This window comes from Scleropages formosus, chromosome 19, assembly GCF_900964775.1.
Source record: "Scleropages formosus chromosome 19, fSclFor1.1, whole genome shotgun sequence".
NCBI classification, from domain to species: Eukaryota; Metazoa; Chordata; class Actinopteri; order Osteoglossiformes; family Osteoglossidae; genus Scleropages; species Scleropages formosus.
Genome location: NC_041824.1, coordinates 21337399 through 21355061, shown reverse-complemented (window position 1 = coordinate 21355061; position 17663 = coordinate 21337399). Strand labels below are relative to the sequence as shown.

General features: G+C 46.0%; 1 protein-coding gene across 1 annotated transcript; it reads right to left on the bottom strand.

Moving 5' to 3' along the window:
- Positions 1 to 11491: 11491 nt before the first annotated feature.
- On the bottom strand, positions 11492 to 16742 carry ptges3a (prostaglandin E synthase 3a (cytosolic)). Its single transcript, XM_018760790.2, has 8 exons — positions 16456 to 16742; positions 14220 to 14333; positions 13920 to 13989; positions 13716 to 13814; positions 13161 to 13250; positions 13003 to 13059; positions 12627 to 12654; positions 11492 to 11987 (listed from the first exon to the last, which is right to left on the bottom strand). Coding segments are annotated over exons 1-8 (480 nt in total). The 5' UTR covers positions 16458 to 16742; the 3' UTR covers positions 11492 to 11967.
- Between the last annotated feature and the right edge of the window lie 921 nt (positions 16743 to 17663).

Below are 17663 nucleotides of genomic sequence, written 5' to 3'. Positions count from 1 at the left end.
GGTTTTCTTGGAAGAGAGACCCTTTTGCCATCATTTGGGCAAAACCTTGTGAAGGACTCATAAGACCAGTAAAACTATTTTAACTTTCATTCATCGAATCGGTTCCATGTGCTCATTCACCTCCTGAAAAAACTGCCCACAGTGACACTCGGAACCATAACTACAGCCACGCGGACTCCGGTGCCCTCCCACCACGCCCACCTTACTGGATACCAGCGTGAAAAGGGAAAATAAAGAACAAATGTTATGTTTATGCGTTTGGCTCATGCTTTTCTCCAAAAACGACGTACATCCCACAAGAAACAGGTGACTCGGGTACATACGCGCGATTGCCGAAGCGCAGCTTGTTTGTTCGATGCGGCAGAGCGCACATATTCCAGCAAGTGCCCATTGAAATAGCGAACAAATAGGGAAAGAGGGGAATAAAAAAAGCGGCACGTGGCGATGGGTTCAGTTGATTTACCAAGAAACGCCTTGTAAAAATTAAGGAAATAAAAACAAAATGAAAGAAATAAAACATCTTTTGGGTTTTTATTCATTTCCAACATTAGACTGGTATTAAATTTAAAAGCACATGGTGTCAGGTGTGTTATTAGGTCCAGCATAATACTGTGAGAAACATTACTTTGGGTCTGAAGGGACACATCTGGAAAGAGGAGCCAAACAGCACAAGTGAACAACTAGGGCTTTTTGAGATTCATATATATATATATTCATATATTCATTACATTTATTTATTTAGCAGACGCTTTTCTCCAAAGCAACTTCCAGTGAACTCTATGTACTGTTATGAGCTCGCACACCTTATTCACCACGGTGACTTACACTGCTAGATATACTACGTCACTCATCCATACATCAGTGGAACACACTCTGTCTGTGTGAACCCGAACAGCATGTCTTTGGAGGGTGGGAGGAAACCAGAGCACCCGAAGACTTACACCGCTAGATACACTACTTACACTGGGTCACTCATCCATACATCAGTGCATTCATATATTCATAAATGCAGTGTATGTATTGAATATATTCAATATATTCATATGCATATATTCACATATACATTTACATGTATTCTATTAAGAGACGCTCCTCTCCAAAGCGACATACATATCAGAGAACAATACAAAGAGTGTATTATATCGACAGAAGGAGGGATTTGGATGCAGACACGTGATTGTAGGGTGCAGTCGATTTGAGACCGTACGCAGTGCTTTTTAAAATACACACGACGTATCAATCGCTACGGTCACGGCCTAGATTTGCCTTCTCGGGTTACGGCAGTTTAATTTAATACCCGTATGACGTATTTCTTCCCATTTGAAAGAACTGAATTTGGATTTCATGTGCTGAGCAACGTACAAACAGCTCTGCAGCATGAGACTTTTGTATTTATATTTATATTTGTTCAGCTGATGCTTTTCTCCACAACAACATGCAATGATCATTAAGTAGTATTTAGCTGACACCTTTGTCTAAAGTGACATACAGTGATACGCTGTGCTCGGCTCCATGCGATCATTCACCCACCCATACAGCCATGTCTCACACACACACACACACACACACACACACACACAATGCTCAGTTTAGAGTAACCAGTTCAACCACCTTATGTTATGATAACTAATGTTAACCACTGAAAAACAGTAACTGTGTCCACCTGAATGGGATCTGGTAATTTTTAGCATAAATGGTGACAATTTTTGGGTTCAGGAAAATTTTTACCATTGGGCTTAATTGGAAATGATGTGTTCGGGTAACAAGAATTCATCTCACAAGGGGGTGTTCAGGAGCCGTAGTAAAATGAGGCAACACTGTGCCTTGCTGTTGAAAGAAGCGGTGCCACCCAGCAGCACCCCCCCACAGCCCTGCAACACACACACACACACACACACACACACACACACACACACACACACACACACACCATCCCTCCAGTGAAGCGGACCTCATGTAAACACACGTGCTATGTTTTCCACCCCTAACTCCCATCCCGGGTGCCGCCAGGCCGTTCTGTACAGAAGTGATTAGCCAGAGGTTTGCATTGTGTGGCCCCCCGAAGCGCTGGAAAATCCCCATTTGGAGAGGCTCGTGGGGCCACGCAGCTGCCATTCAGCTGCTTCACCGGTGCATCGCGCTGACCAGAGCTGTCGACGGGATTCCTGCTGCTGAAAGGATATTGCTGCGCTCACGCCTTTATTGCGCTTTGTTTTAACGCACAAAAAGCGGGCAGCGCGGCCTTTTGTTTCCGTCCGCTGTTTGTGTGTCCAGGGGGCGGAGCTTGGGGCTGGACTGGGCACCCATCATCCATCCATCCATCCATCTTCCTCCGCTTTTATCCGGGGCCGGGTCGCGGGGGCAGCAGTCCGAGCAGAGTCCTCCAGACTTCCCTCTCCCCGCACACCTCCTCCAGTTCCCCTGGGGAAACCCCAAGGCGTTCCCAGGCCAGCCGGGAGACATAGTCTCTCCAACGTGTCCTCGGTCTGCCCCGAGGCCTCCTCCCAGTGGGACAAGCCCGGAACACCTCCCCAGGGAGGCGTCCAGGAGGCATCCGGAACAGATGCCCGAGCCACCTCAACTGGCTCCTCTGGATGCGGAGGAGCAGCGGCTCTACTCCGAGCTCCTCCCGGGTGACTGAGCTCCTCACCCTATCCCTAAGGGTGCGCCCAGCCACTCTGCGGAGGAAACTCATTTCTGCCGCTTGTATCCGCAATCTCATTCTTTCGGTCATGATCCAGAGTTCATGACCATAGGTGAGGGTAGGAACGTAGATCAACCGGTAAATTGAGAGCTTCGCCTTACGACTCAGCTCCCTCTTCACCACAACAGACCGGTACAATGACCGCATTACTGCGGACGCCGCACCGATCCGTCTGTCGACCTGCCTCTCCATTTTTCCCTCACTCGTGAACAAGACCCCGAGATACTTAAACTCCTCCGCTTGAGGGAGCAACTCCCCCCTAACCCGGAGGGGGCAATCCACCTTTTTCCGACTGAGAACCATGGCCTCGGATTTGGAGGTGCCGATTCTCATCCCCGCCGCTTCGCACTCGGCTGCAAACCTCCCCAGTGCACGCTGCAAGTCTTGACTTGATGAAGCCAACAGGACCACATCGTCCGCAAAAAGCAGAGACGAGATCTCGCGGCCACCAAAACAGACACCCTCCGTTCCCTGACTGCGCCTAGAAATTCTGTCCATAAAGATAATGAACAGAATCGGTGACAAAGGGCAGCCCTGGCGGAGTCCAACATGCACCGGGAACAGGTCTGACTTACTGCCGGCAATGCGAACCAAGCTCCTGCTCCGGTCATACAGGGAACGAACAGCCCGTAGCAACGAGCCCCGAACCCCATAATCCCGAAGTACCCCCCACAGGATGCCACGAGGGACACGGTCGAATGCCTTCTCCAGATCCACAAAACACATATGGACTGGTTGGGCAAACTCCCACGAACCCTCCAGCACCCTAGTGAGGGTATAGAGCTGGTCCAGTGTTCCACGGCCAGGGCGAAAACCGCATTGCTCCTCCTGAATCCGAGGTTCGACCATCGGTCGGATTCTCCTTTCCAGTACCCTGGCATAGACTTTCCCAGGGAGGCTAAGGAGTGTGATCCCCCTGTAGTTGGAACACAATCTCCGGTCCCCCTTCTTAAAAAGAGGGACCACCACCCCGGTCTGCCAGTCCAGAGGCACCGTTCCCGAGCTCCACGCAATGCTGCAGAGGCGTGTCAGCCAAGACAGCCCCACAGCATCCAGAGACTTGAGAAACTCGGGGCGGATCTCATCCACCCCCGGAGCCTTGCCACCGAGGAGTTTTTTGACTACCTCAGCAACTTCAGCCAGGGTAATGGACGAGTCCCCCTCCAAGTCTCCAGCCTCAGCTTCCTCTACGGAAGGCGTGTCGGAGGGATTGAGGAGATCCTCAAAGTACTCCTTCCACCGCCCGACGACATCCTCAGTTGAGGTCAGCAGCGCACCACTTCCACTGTAAACAGTGTTTGTGGAACACCGCTTCCCCCCTCTGAGTCGCCGGACGGTTTGCCAGAATCTCTTTGAGGCCGACCGAAAGTCTTCCTCCATGGCCTCGCCAAACTCCTCCCAAGCCCAAGTTTTTGCCGCGGCGACTGCCAGATCCGCGCTCCGTTTGGCCCGTCGGTACCTGTCAGCTGCTTCAGGAGTCCCATGAGCCAGCCAGGCCCGATAGAACTCCTTCTTCAGCTTGACGGCATCCCTTACTTCCGGTGTCCACCACCGTGTTCGGGGATTGCCGCCGCGACAGGCGCCGGAGACCTTATGGCCGCAGCTCCGAACCGCCGCACCGACAATGGAGGAGCGGAACATAGTCCATTCGGACTCAATGTCCCCCACCTCCCTCGGGACCTGGTTGAAGCTCTGTCGGAGGTGGGAGTTGAAGACCTCTCTGACAGGGGCCTCCGCCAAACGTTCCCAACAGACCCTCACTATGCGTTTGGGCCTGCCAGGTCTGTCCAGCTTTTTCCCCCGCCATCGAATCCAACTCACCACCAGGTGGTGATCAGTTGACAGCTCAGCCCCTCTCTTCACCCGAGTGTCCAAGATATATAGCCGAAGGTCAGAAGAAACAACTACAAAGTCGATCATCGACCTCCGACCTAGGGTGTCCTGGTGCCAAGTGCACTGATGGACACCCTTATGCATGAACATGGTGTTCGTTATGGATAAACCGCGACTAGCACAGAAATCCAATAACAACTCACCGCTCGGGTTCAGATCAGGGAGGCCGTTCCTCCCAATCACGCCCCTCCAGGTATCACTGTCGCTGCCCACGTGGGCGTTAAAGTCCCCCAGTAGAACGACAGAGTCCCCAGTGGGAGCGCTTTCCAGCACGCCCCCCAGGGACTCTAAAAAGGCCGGGTACTCTACACTGCCGCTAGGCGCATAAGCACAAACGACAGTGAGAGACCGTTCCCTGACCCGAAGGCGTAGGGAGATGACCCTCTCATTCACCGGGGTAGACTCCAACACATGGCGGCTGAACTGGGGGGCTATTAATAAGCCCACACCAGCCCGCCGCCTCTCACCTTGGGCAACGCCAGAATAGTGGAGAGTCCACCCTCGATCGAGTAGAGTGGTTCCAGAACCCAAGCTGTGAGTGGAAGTGAGCCCGACTATATCTAGACAGTATCTCTCAACTTCCCGCACCAGCTCAGGCTCCTTCCCCGCCAGTGAGGTGACATTCCAAGTCCCAAAAACCAGAGTTGGCGCCCGAGGTTTGGGTCGGCTGGGCACTTGGCCCCTCCGTGAACCGCCACCTTATCGTGGTGGAGGGGTTTGAGTGCCTGAATGATTTCAGGAGCTATGTTGTCTGGGGCTATATGCCCCTGGTAGGGTCTCCCATGGCAGACAGGTCCTGGATGACAGACGACACAAAGCGCGGTTCAAAAACCCCTTATGAAGAAAAATCAAGGCTTTCGTTAACCCCGCCCGGTATGGGGTCACCGGGGCCCCACCCTGGAGCCAGGCCTGGGGGGGGGGGGTCGCATGCGAGCGCCTGGTGGCCAGCTCTATGCCCACGGGGCCTGGCCGGGCTCAGCCCGAAGCCATGACGTGGAGCCGCTCTTCGGTGGGCTCACCACCTGCCGGAGAAACCGTAAGGGGCACCCATCATTTACACGTATATTATACTACTTTTTTCAGCAAGAGATATTGTCACATGAGGGGGTGTGAAAACATTTGCGTACTTAAGCTGAACATAGACTCGGGAGGCGAGTCGACGGCGAGGTCCTTAACCGTCTCCATTTGTTCGAAGAATCTAAGGGGTGCGCTGGAGTAATTCTTCAAGGAGTTGTCAAAGTTTTCAGTATGAAATCAAGCAGTATATACAATGATTGAGTTACAATACGTTATGTTGTGTTTATTATGTATACGTGCTTTTATTATTGCATCAGCGGTTAGGGTGCCTTACGCCCTGTGTTGCCGGATTAGGCTCCGGCTTCCCGCGACCCCGTATGGGACAAGCGGTTCAGATAATGTGCTTGTGCGGTTAGGGTGTTGTGTTCCAGCAGCGCTGGATCTCTTCCCCTACTTCCCATCGTGTTATTCTGTTACAAAAGTCCTTCGAAGACCGCACTCGGGTTAAGGTTCGCGTCTCATGCCTCGAAAACAGAGGCTCGATGCAGAGGCCTCTAGAAAAGAACTTCTACCTCCCACGCGACCCTTGCTGTTCGTACGTCGAAATTGAGCCGCTGAGGGTTTCCTGGGCTCTTTAGTCGTCCTCAACAGTCAGTCGCAGCACGTGCTGAACTGTGCTGCATGTCACAAGGGCCGTGCTCTTGTGCACGTACCGCCCCTGCCTTTGTATCAGAGCTCGCCATCGCCGTGACGACGCACCTCAATCATTCAGGAATGCTTAAGCAATAAGAGAAAGAGTTGCTTACAAAAAAAAAAAAAACGTGCTGCAGAAAGGCAAACGAACATGGCTGCAAACAAACGCAGCAGTTTAGGCGACGTCGTGAACACGAATACAGCGCGACTCGATCCTCTCAACGATACGTAGAATCATCCGCATAGCCGTACTGCGTTTGGTACGATATGGAATACGGCGGACGGAAACGAGGACCAAACAAGAAACACCATTTGGGTGAGTTAATACGGATGTAGGTGAAGTTAGGAAACCCTCAGCGTTGGGGACGGATCATGAGCAGGGACACGCAGCATAAGGGAGCGTTGATCCAAATACAGGTGATGGGGGGGGGGGGTAGCGCACGCAGGGCCCAGAATGCGCCCAGCTGAGCAACACGTGCACAGCTCATTGTAGAAGGGATTACGCTCTCCTCGCACTGGCCCCCCATGGCCATAAGCTCCCCTGTTTGTGGTGGTAAGTGTTTTGCGAAAGGGGGCATCAAAACCCGCTTGCGTGTGCGTGTTCTAGTCCCTCTGCCTGAAGTGCTGACACCACTACCACCAGGCTACTGCACCCTGAAGCCCGTGGCAGAGCCCGAATTTGTCCACTCAGGAATATCACGGGTGACGCTTCCGTGTGGGCTCTGCATGTATACAACAAAAGAAAAAAAAGGGGCGTGTGCGCGTGCATGTAACATACACACATTTATAGAAGCGGTGCCCGAATTACGAACGAGTTCCGTGTCCTCGGTCTGTCTTTAAGTCGGATTTTGACGTAAGTCGGAACATTTAGGTATGGCGGGTATCTAACGTCAGTTTGTCAAATGTTTGTCTGACTATATCATGTATCGTGGACCTTTCTATGCATAAAAAACATTAAAGAAACACTTTGGATACACTAAAACATCTTTAATGTAGCAATACAGTAGTAATAATACAATGCAATGATGTAATGATAATAATAATGATATTAAATGTAACCACAGCATTTTTAACAGAGAGAAACATAAAAGAGATATAATAATAAATGTTGCTATTGTGATGATGAACAAAGGACACGGAGGAGGCTGGACCCAAGTGCAGGATTGTTTATTCGGAATCAAAGAACTAGACATGTTCTTGCGGTCGGGGACGGGCGAACGGTCAGTCGGTCGATCGGCGAGCTGAACGGAGGCGAGGATCCGAAATCGTGGTCGATCCACGAGGCGGGCGGTTGTTATCAAAGAGACGTGGAACGGGACTGGGGAACGATGAGGGACAGGGGTTGGAAGAGCAAAGCGAGGGAGGTTTGAGAACGAGGGGGGGAGGGGTAGTGTGTGTGTGTGTGTGTGCGCGCAAAACATTAAAAAAAAACTTTAGTGTTCGCATTTCCATTGTTCATCGGTGTTTCATCTTTCGCTTGATCGTTTCCTCTTTAGTTTCAATCGTGATTGTTTCTTTTTTCTTGGATGCATCACCGTCGCTTGTATCACATTTACACTTCAGTGCCATGGTTACGAGGGTAAAAACAAAAAAAAATTAAAGGCAAATACAGTAACACACGAGACACTTAACGGGAAAAGAAGGAAGTCTGTCCTACCTTGGGCCCACGCCCCCCGCCTGCGAATCGACAGACCGCTGTAGACGCAATGTTTTGATGCACTTTGCAAAGTAGCGCCTCTGTTATTACGAACCATTGTATGTAGAGTAAGTCAAATTTTTAATATTATAGGCTTAATTATGAAGTTTTTATTTGATTGTTATTTAAGAGGGACAAAAAAAAAAAAAAAACTTCCGGTCAGTAAGGGGGTTGTTCGTAAATACGGGTTGTACGTAAGTTGGACCTTCGTAACTCGGGGACTGCCTGTGCTGGATAATATTTCGCTCAGCATCACGCTGAAGAGCAGTTTGGTGTCGTCTGTCCACTCCGTCTCCAACAATTACTTCTCAACTGATGTCTTTGTCACAAAGCATTAACAAGCAGTAGACAATCTGACACATAGGTCTGTCAAACTGTACTCTACAAACTCATATCTTGGTCCAGAAAGGAATACCACTGTCAATGGTAATACAGGTACAGTGCTGCTGTACAGTATGTGAACCCTATAGCAATATTCATTATTCTTGTATCTATCTATTCATTTTCTTTCCTGCTTGAACTAGTAGGGTCACTGTGGCAACAGGGAGAGCAGAGAGGCCCAGCTACCCCTGTCCCCTGCAACTTCCTCCAGCTCAGCCCGGGGGATCCCCAGCCATTCCCAGGCCAACTGGGAGGTATAATCCCTCCAGCAAGTTCTGGGCCAACCTCGGGGCCTCATCCCAGTTGGACGTGTCTGGTATACCTCCAAAGGGAGGCACCCAGGGGGCATCCTTATCAGATGCCTGAACCACCTCAACTGGCTCCTCTCTACGTAGAGGAGTAGCAGCTCTACTCTGAGACTTACACTGCTAGATACACTACTTACACTGGGTCACTCATCCATACATCAGTGGGACACATTCTCTCTCACACACACACACACACACACGCATACCATGGGGGAACCTGAACAGCACGTCTTTGGACTGTAGGAGGAAACCCATGCAGACACAGGGAGAACATGCAAACTCCACACAGACTGAGCAGGGATTAAAACCCACAACCTCTCGCATCACCCAGGCGCTGTGAGACAGCAGCGCTACTCGCTGTGCTACCATGCTGCCCTACCATGCTTCCCATATGCATCAGAATGACCTCAGGATCCACTAAAATACCATCTACCCATCCATAATCAATAACTGCTTGTCAAATGCAGGGTTAGCAGTCCTGAGACTGTCGTAAAAGCATAAGGCATGAGTCAGGGTTCAGCCCGGATAGAAGTTTGGTCCATCGCATGGCAACGACACACGCTTGTTCACACAATATGGACAGCTTTGAATCACCAACTGATCTAAAACATGTCTCTGAAGTGTGGGAGGAAAACAGGGCTGAGAAAACCAGAGCCAGATTCAAATCCATGGTTGGCAGATAGGCAGTCTAGCAGGTCTCTGTAGCAGAAAGACCAGAGAGCCCCCCGGTGGTGGGGTTTGGAATATCAAGACCTGAACACACATCTAGGAGTCTTTGTCAGTGGCAGAAACAGCTTGAATAAAAATCAGGCTAAATTATGTAGCGGTCACTTTTCATTAATAATTCCTGTTTTTAAGTGCATTCGGGAAACTAAAAACACAGAAAAGCCCACAGGTTCAGCTGCAAAAAGAGAAAAGTATATACCCCACTCCTGGTTTAGGATCCAATTACTTGCTCTACATTCTGTAAAAAATACTCAAGTGTATAAATGGGTACATCACCAACTTGCTTAGATTGCAAAAGTAAGTTTAAGTCACCTTGAAGAAAGGGATCTGCTAAAAAAAAAAGGATTTCCTAACTTTAGAGCAAAATTGTGATGACACGTAGTTCTGTCCACGGTTGGGAATGCGCAACGCTCCGTTTGTTCTTTGTACACTCTTCAGCAGTTGTCATCAGTCTCTACCACGCAGTACCTCAACCGTTCAGCTAAACAGTCCACAGAGGCAGGAATACCACAAAATTGCAGGGTTGTATTGTGAATCTCCTACTGATAGATACATTTGTCTTCCTCAGAGTGTAGATACTATGTACTTACGCAGAGCTCCCTGTACATAGCAGTCAGTCTACCGATAACTGTACTGTGTAGTTATAACAAATGGAATGGGAACACCATTACTGATTTTACAGTAAAATAGCATGGGCCGAAAACCCAAAGCCTACAGGTTTTCATTTCTGGGCTCTGATGTGGTGGATTGAGCACCCTCCGTCCCTCCAAACTGCTGAATCCCTTCCAGAAGGGACAGAGGCTCTCAGAATGCATCTCTCCTGGCACCTCCCTGAATTTGCATTAACACTGGACTTATTAGGCTGTGAATCTCATAGGTGGCCAACAGAGGAACATGTAACAGAGCTGTGGTACCAACAAAACAAAAATGTAAACATGTGTAACTCACAAAACAGATGTGTTCTTCAAACATCACATAGGATGTGTAATTTCATTTGCATTTTCCAAAACTGATTTCAATAACAAAATAAGCAATAGTGTATAAGGTGCATAAACATGAACACTTGAACCACTGATTACACATTTTTTGGTATGACTGTCCTGACATGTCTATAAAACATAGACCAATGGTCTTGTTGAAAGGACTGAGGAACATCCAAGTTATACAGCAAGTACTAGTTTAGTGTAGTGTATCCATCATTGAAAGTTGCCATAAATAAAGGTGTCATTTAAGTACTAAGTACTGGCTATATCGCTTTGTAGAGAAGCATCTGCTAAACAAACTGCATATTAAATGCTTCTCAACTTATGTTTTGCTATGTTTATGGAAATTATTGGTACTGCATGTCTCTTTATAGTACAGTCAATAAAACAGTCAATCTGTTAACCCAAGAAGCCAGAATGTGTGCAGCACTACATTTAAAACATATACTTGTAACTGAATCTTGACAATTTATTAGAAAGATGTAGACAAAAAAAAAAAAAAAAAAATCCTCACCTCATTTCACAAATTTAAGTCCTTCCACCTGTAATAAATTGACAGGTTGACATAGTGTGTTCATATCTTTTACCCACTTTGACAGCAGCTTGACCATTTAATTCTTTACCTTTTCAATGTTTGAGATCCAAAAATGTACAGCTGTAATGATTACATAAATGTTAAATAGTCCATGGATCAAAAGCACCAATCTTTATAAGGTTTATGCAGTCTTTTTTTAAACCCATGTGGAAGAAACTGTTCTGGTAGCTGCTTTAATAACCAGCTATAGGAAAGTATTAATTTTAACATCAAGTTAGGAACAACTTTTTCAAAAGGATTTTATAATTGCGCACTTTCAAAATCTGATGTATGAGAAACATTAATTTAAGAAAAAGCAAGTACTACGTGAAAGTGACAAACTGCAACTCATCATCCCCAGCCAGATAACCAGTTTAAATATCAGTACACTTAATACCGACATGTTCATTAACAGTGCTTGCAATTACATATACAGAGAAAGGGCTCCAAAGACCTGTATCATAACTGAAAACTACTTGAACAGATTTTGACATTTTAATATGAACAACACTGGGAAAAATTAAAAAACAAACAAGACTTTATTGAAAATATACTTGGCTTTGAAATTCGTTAACGTTATTTTCATTAGAAACTACCATGAATATATTCTGCCCCCCTGTAAACAATGTCACTTTTAAACAAAAAAGGACAGGTGGGGTAAGACATACATCATTAAACTTCAGACATATTTGCCAATATAGTGTCAAAGCCAGTGTTTTGGTTAATGGACAATAATACCTCACAACACATCATGGAAATAGTCCATGCAGAATAAAACAGTAAAGCACAGCACTGCCAAAGACTGGAGACAGCTCTGTACAATGGTATGCATATCAAACGTCAGTGAAGCCGTTGTTTATAACTGTCTGGGAAAACTGCTATTAAAAAGATGCAACGATTTGTATATGGCTACCATCTCTTGTCTATAGATCATTTACTTTTCAGATCAGCAATTGGTACATTTTTCCTTCTAGCGCACACGTCCTTTTCCTTCACTCAAGATCTGGCATTTCTAAAAGTAAAAAAAAAAAGAAAATGGGGTCAGATCCACATTTTTGTGCCCAATACTTCCACCTAATTCAATTATTTCATAATGGTATTACAGTATCATCAATACCTAAGAACCATCCAATGAATGCTTCTTGTCATAAGAATTTCTTTAACATTTACAGCAAGAAATCCAAATTTGTCCACAGCACCTTGAAAATCTGATTTTCACACATTTCATGGCTAATTCACAGCAGAGCTTTTTAATTCATGGGTTGCACTTAGGACATTCTGCATCTTCAAGAAATATAAACAAAATGTTTAACAGCATTAGGTCTAAATGACATTCAGCTGAAGTCTGTGCAACTTTAAGCATCATAAAATTAACAGGTATGCTTTGAAGCATAGGAAAATCCTAATAGTAAAATCATTAGAAACTTGACACTTAACTCTTCAATGCACCTTGCAGAGAACTTGCGTCCAAGTGACACACAGACGTTGTTAAGTTTAGGATTACTTAGTCTCACAATGAAGAATATAAATATAAACTCAAGTGACCAAGGCACCAAGATACAGAACAGCTGTTACACCCATGAATGCTTAAATTTCACAAGCAATGCAGAACAAGCAGCAACTTTCACACTTGAGGAAATACAGTACTTACTTTCATCATCACTATCAGCAGACTCCTCCTGTGAATTACAGTACAATGTAAACATAAGCCTTGTATACATATTACATATGCAAGAGTAATGTTTTCCTCTGACGTATGCATACTAGATATACCGGAGAAAATTACAGTAGAAAACTGATTCCCTCTGCTAGTAACGACAGTTTTTTTTTTTCTGTCAAGCTGCAAAAACTTCATTTTGAAACTGTGGAGTATTGAGCTGACAATAGCAAATTTAAAAAAAAAAAAAAAAACTTCAATCCATTTTGAAGTAAGTCTACAATACAAAAGGTGTTGGAAAAGTGGAGGGTCTGCCTCAAGCCCATATAACCAAATTTCTTAATATTTGTAATTATTGTTAAAATCTTACATCATCAGCCCCATCGACATCTGGTAGTTCATCTTCTCCTCCCATGTTGTTCATCATCTGTAAAAAAAATTTACTTAAGAGGTTTTCTTCCCATCTCAAAACAGTGGGAAAACACAGTAACATTGCACCACAAAAGTTACACGTAAATACTAACTGACCTCTGAGAAACGGTCAAAATTGGAAAGTTCTTCATCGGAATCATCTTCCCAGTCTTTCCAGTTGTTGAAGTCAACACTGAGCCAGTTGATCTGAGAAATATAAGCAACACACACAAACCCCAAAGGCAGCCACTTAGATTTGGTTTATTTAATGTCATTTTATTATTTTTACCAAGGATGACAGAAACTATATATAATGGATAAAAAGATTTCCATGTAAACAAGTAACACAGCTGTAAGGATTAAGAGAGACAGAGGTTAGCTCAATTACAGCATTTTCTGACTAACTGCCAACACAAACATGTCAGCCAATGAAAGCACAGATGAAGGGAATGAAGTCTACTTACAGCGACAGCTCTGACAGTCAGAAACAAGATCCCTCACCTAATGCTTATTTTGAGTACTAGCCAACTTTACTGTTACACTGACAGCCCACACTGTGCATATTAGTTAATGAATCTGTAAATCTTCAAACGCTGTGAAAAGACCATGTGGGCAGAGTCTATGAAGAAAATAAGACAACCAGCTGTTCACCTGATAACTAGAAAAACTCACTTTTGCCTTGTCTTTTGTTAACCTTGGCCATGACTTCCCAGATTCAGATTTTTTTAAACAACACAGAACAGATCTATCTGTGCGTTTGTGCTTCGACTCCTGTGAGACAACAGATTGCGGAAAACAAATCAAGATGTAGACAGTGTAACTGCAAATAACTATCAGTATAAAAAAGCATGGAAAAACATAAGTAAAAACGCTTACATTCGGATCGATAACTTCAAAAAGTTCAATTTCATTTTGATGTTTGAGCCCATCTGTTCCACCAAGACAGCTTAACATCAGGGGGGAGGGGTGAAAAGAATAGTTAAAATATTTATAATTTTGAGAAATATATTCTATGTATATATGCACACACCCCTTAATCCAGAACACTGCTATAGACATAGCAGGAAAAACAGCATTAATCTTGCCACTGGTTTTATAAATTATTGCAACTACCACAAACAATTCACAGAATGCCATTCAATTATGAAAAAGAACAAATGTCACTCGCTCACTTACTTGAAGTCAAGCTTTGACTTTTCAAATTTCACCTGGACGTCTTTGCTGTCCTCTACACAAAACTCAACGAAGACATAGTCTCGTCTGTCGTACCACTTAGCACTTGCTGGCTGCCTGTAAATGATTAAGAGTTAAAGGGAATAAAAATATGAAGCAGGATTGTCGCATCTGGAAAGAAAGACACTGGGCAGTGAAGCAGGGCACCCATAAGATTTAACATTCATGGAAAACGCATTGGAACCTTCTTTAAACAGAACTTCAACTTATTCATAGATGTTCCAGGGTTTTACGTTTATCTTTTGTAGCTGTGTGTGCTGCTTCATAATGAACTCGACTTTAAAATTAGTGGCTCAAAATGTATTAGGTGGTGCCGCGAGCAGGGTGGTGCAAATGAACATGGGTTCAATCCCCACTCTGTGTGGAGCATATTCTCTGTGTCTGCATCGGTTTCCTCCAGGTGCTCTTGTTTCCTTCCACAGTCCACAATATTCAGGTGGACTGGTGATGCTAAATTGCCTGCAGTGGGAGAGCTGGTGTGTGCGCGCGCACGGCTCCCCAGTGAGGAACTGGTGTCTCGTCCAGGGTGTACCCCCCCCCCCCCCCCCGGGCCTTGCACAGCTGATTCCGGGATAGGCTCTGGGTCACCACAACCCTGCTCAAGACAAGTTGTTAGATTTTACTTCCACCCATCAAAGTTTGCTATTAGCCCTTCCTGATAAACATATGGTGTAAAAATAAGTAGCAACCACTGGAACGAATAATTAATCATTTCCAACACACGAAACCAATGGAAAAGGCTGACATGCAGACAGCTTTAAATCACTGTCCCGAGTAGTCAGCTGACTCACCATTAATTCATTGAAGCTAGACTGGAGCACCGACGAGTACACAAACTTCCTAACTTTGCCTTTAATCTCTCTTTGTTCGTTAAGTGTGAAGAACAAGAAAAACGTAGGCAGACCTTTGTAAACTGCCTTCCTTTAATGTGAAACACACAATATGCAAAGACCACTGGTCTGTGGTCATATACCAATAGTGAGCATCACTGCACTAACTATTGGACTCCAGGACAGCACATTACCGGGGAAACGGACACCGCAGCATCCCCGGCCCAAGCACTAACCTACAGCTACAGACAGAGGGAAGAAAAGGGTATTCAGGTGGTCAGGGTGAGAGTTCACACAGCAAGGACAACGTTGTGCGAGCATGGAGGAGAGCCCATCGTGCTCCCGGCCATCAGGCTCGCTCAGGCAGAGTCCACCCGTCAAGGTCGATCCGTGTCCTACGTCACGCGTGCTCGGAAACCTGCGACACATGTGCTTTTCAGTGTTACTCGCTGCAGTGTCACAATCCGCTGAAGTCAATAACCTGACTATAACACGTGGAAGAGGCTCAGTTGGCTGGCTATACAACTCATTCATTCGTGCTTCTGCTCGTCAGCACTTCCGATTTAACTAGTAGTAGTATCAGAATGTAGAACCGCCCCCCCAATGAGGCACTGGCTTGTTAATGAGAGCCTAGTAAGTATAAGAGCACTGAAGTTAATCATTTAACTGAACATTGTGACATTGATTACCATGCTGGCTGTGTGGGTCGACATGGATGGAACACTTACTTAGTCGCTATGTTTGAGCGGACAATTTGCAGTACAAAACCACGCCTGAGTCACGCAGAAGTGCAGAGTAACGCTGCGAAACTACAGTGAACGCATACAAAGCGATTAAAAGGGCAGCGAACGCACGCCCGCGCCGTTTTTTACGTCTCATTAACACAGTTGTGTTAACTTAGCGCGCGACCCGCGCACTCGTCACCCACGTGATCCCAGGGCGCCGAGCCGGTGGGTCGCGTAAACGCGACTCATTAATTGGCGAATTTATTGAACTTATAAAACACAAAAACACTTGTGGTGTGGCGTCATTTTTAGCAGTGAGTAAGGTAACTTTAAATCGCGCTATTCAGTGAATGCACACATTTAGAAAATGCGCCAACATCCTTTATTCCACGGTATGTTAGCTAGCCGAGGCCTAGCGCGCTCGGCCAACGTGAGGCTCCCGCCAAGTCTCCGTCGCGTGCACAACACAGATGACACAGAAAGTGAGCAAAAGGAGTACCGCGCGTGCGCTGTCCTCTGCTCGTGCATAAAAAAAAAACATGGTAAACGCACAAATCTGCGTTCGTGACCGATTAAATAGAGCCGCGTGTTCCCTCTCTCACACACCCTCCGCCCAGAACTTACATCTTGTAGCCGTCTTTTCTGCGTTTTCTTTCGTTCCTTCCTTTTTTTGACGCGCTGCCCTTTGTGATATTTTGTCTTATGTCAATAATCGGTGAAGTACGATAAAAGAAGATCCTGAAGCCGAGCCACTACGGTGTTAATTCGCGTGTCTGAGCTTCTCGCTCTCGCGCAGTGACGCAGCAGGGAGCCTCGCTCTGGACGTTTCTAGAGCTTCCACGGCCGCTCGCGCCGGAACGCGAGACCTCTGGCGCGCCCGCCCGCCCGCTGACGCAAGTACGCACGTACGTACGTAAGCACGTACTCACGCACCCAACCAACCAGTCGGGACAGTGTAGTGTCACAGGCTGTTCGCAAGTGTGGCTTTGACGTTAAGTACTTTGACCGACGGTGTATTTTTATGTTGTTAGTTTAGTTTTGTTATAACGCAGTGGAATTAACGCGAAATATATAATTGGTGCTGTGTGGCTCGAGAGATTAAATATAAGGATATAGGAGTACTTAGCGTGTAGAACGAAGAGTGTCAGTGAGTGTGAAAACAGGACTTAAGTGAGTCACAGTGCTGAGTGTGAGGATGCCGTTTGGTTCCTCAACTTACGAACACAGTTGGGACAAGAAGTATTTTGTAAACTTGATTTGTTTGTAAGTCCAGAGTCACTAAGTAATAAACTAACGTGCAGTAAGTCGCTTTGGAGAAAAGCGTTCTGTAAAGTAAATGAATAAATTAAATATGTAGTGCAGACATAGCTTAAGTTACTGTGTTTGTCAGTGAGTTAGGCTGTCAGGTAAAAACTGTAATGAATTTAAAAAAAAAAAAAAAAAACAGTTTACACTTCTTGTGGGCTCTTTAGTCCTTGCATTCACTATCGATAACCATTGTGCGATGTGGAGTCATGGTGGTCTGGAGCTTATCCAGGAATCGTAGGGTGTGAGGCCTTATTCAGCCTGGATGGGAGTCCAGTTCATCCTCGTGTAACGTTTCTCTTAGGAAGTTTTCTATTAAGTTCACAGAACATAAATTACATTTGACACCTGAGAACCGAAAGAAGGTAAAGAAATAAAGATCCGAACATCATCTGCGTTAAAATGACCGAAGCTGCAAGAGGTGATTCGGCTTCCCGTGGGGCGAAGGTACAGGTGGGCGTCGCGGCAGCGAGATGTGCTGCTGCTTCACAGCACTTGTGCGTCTACGGTGTAGGTTCCAATCCCAC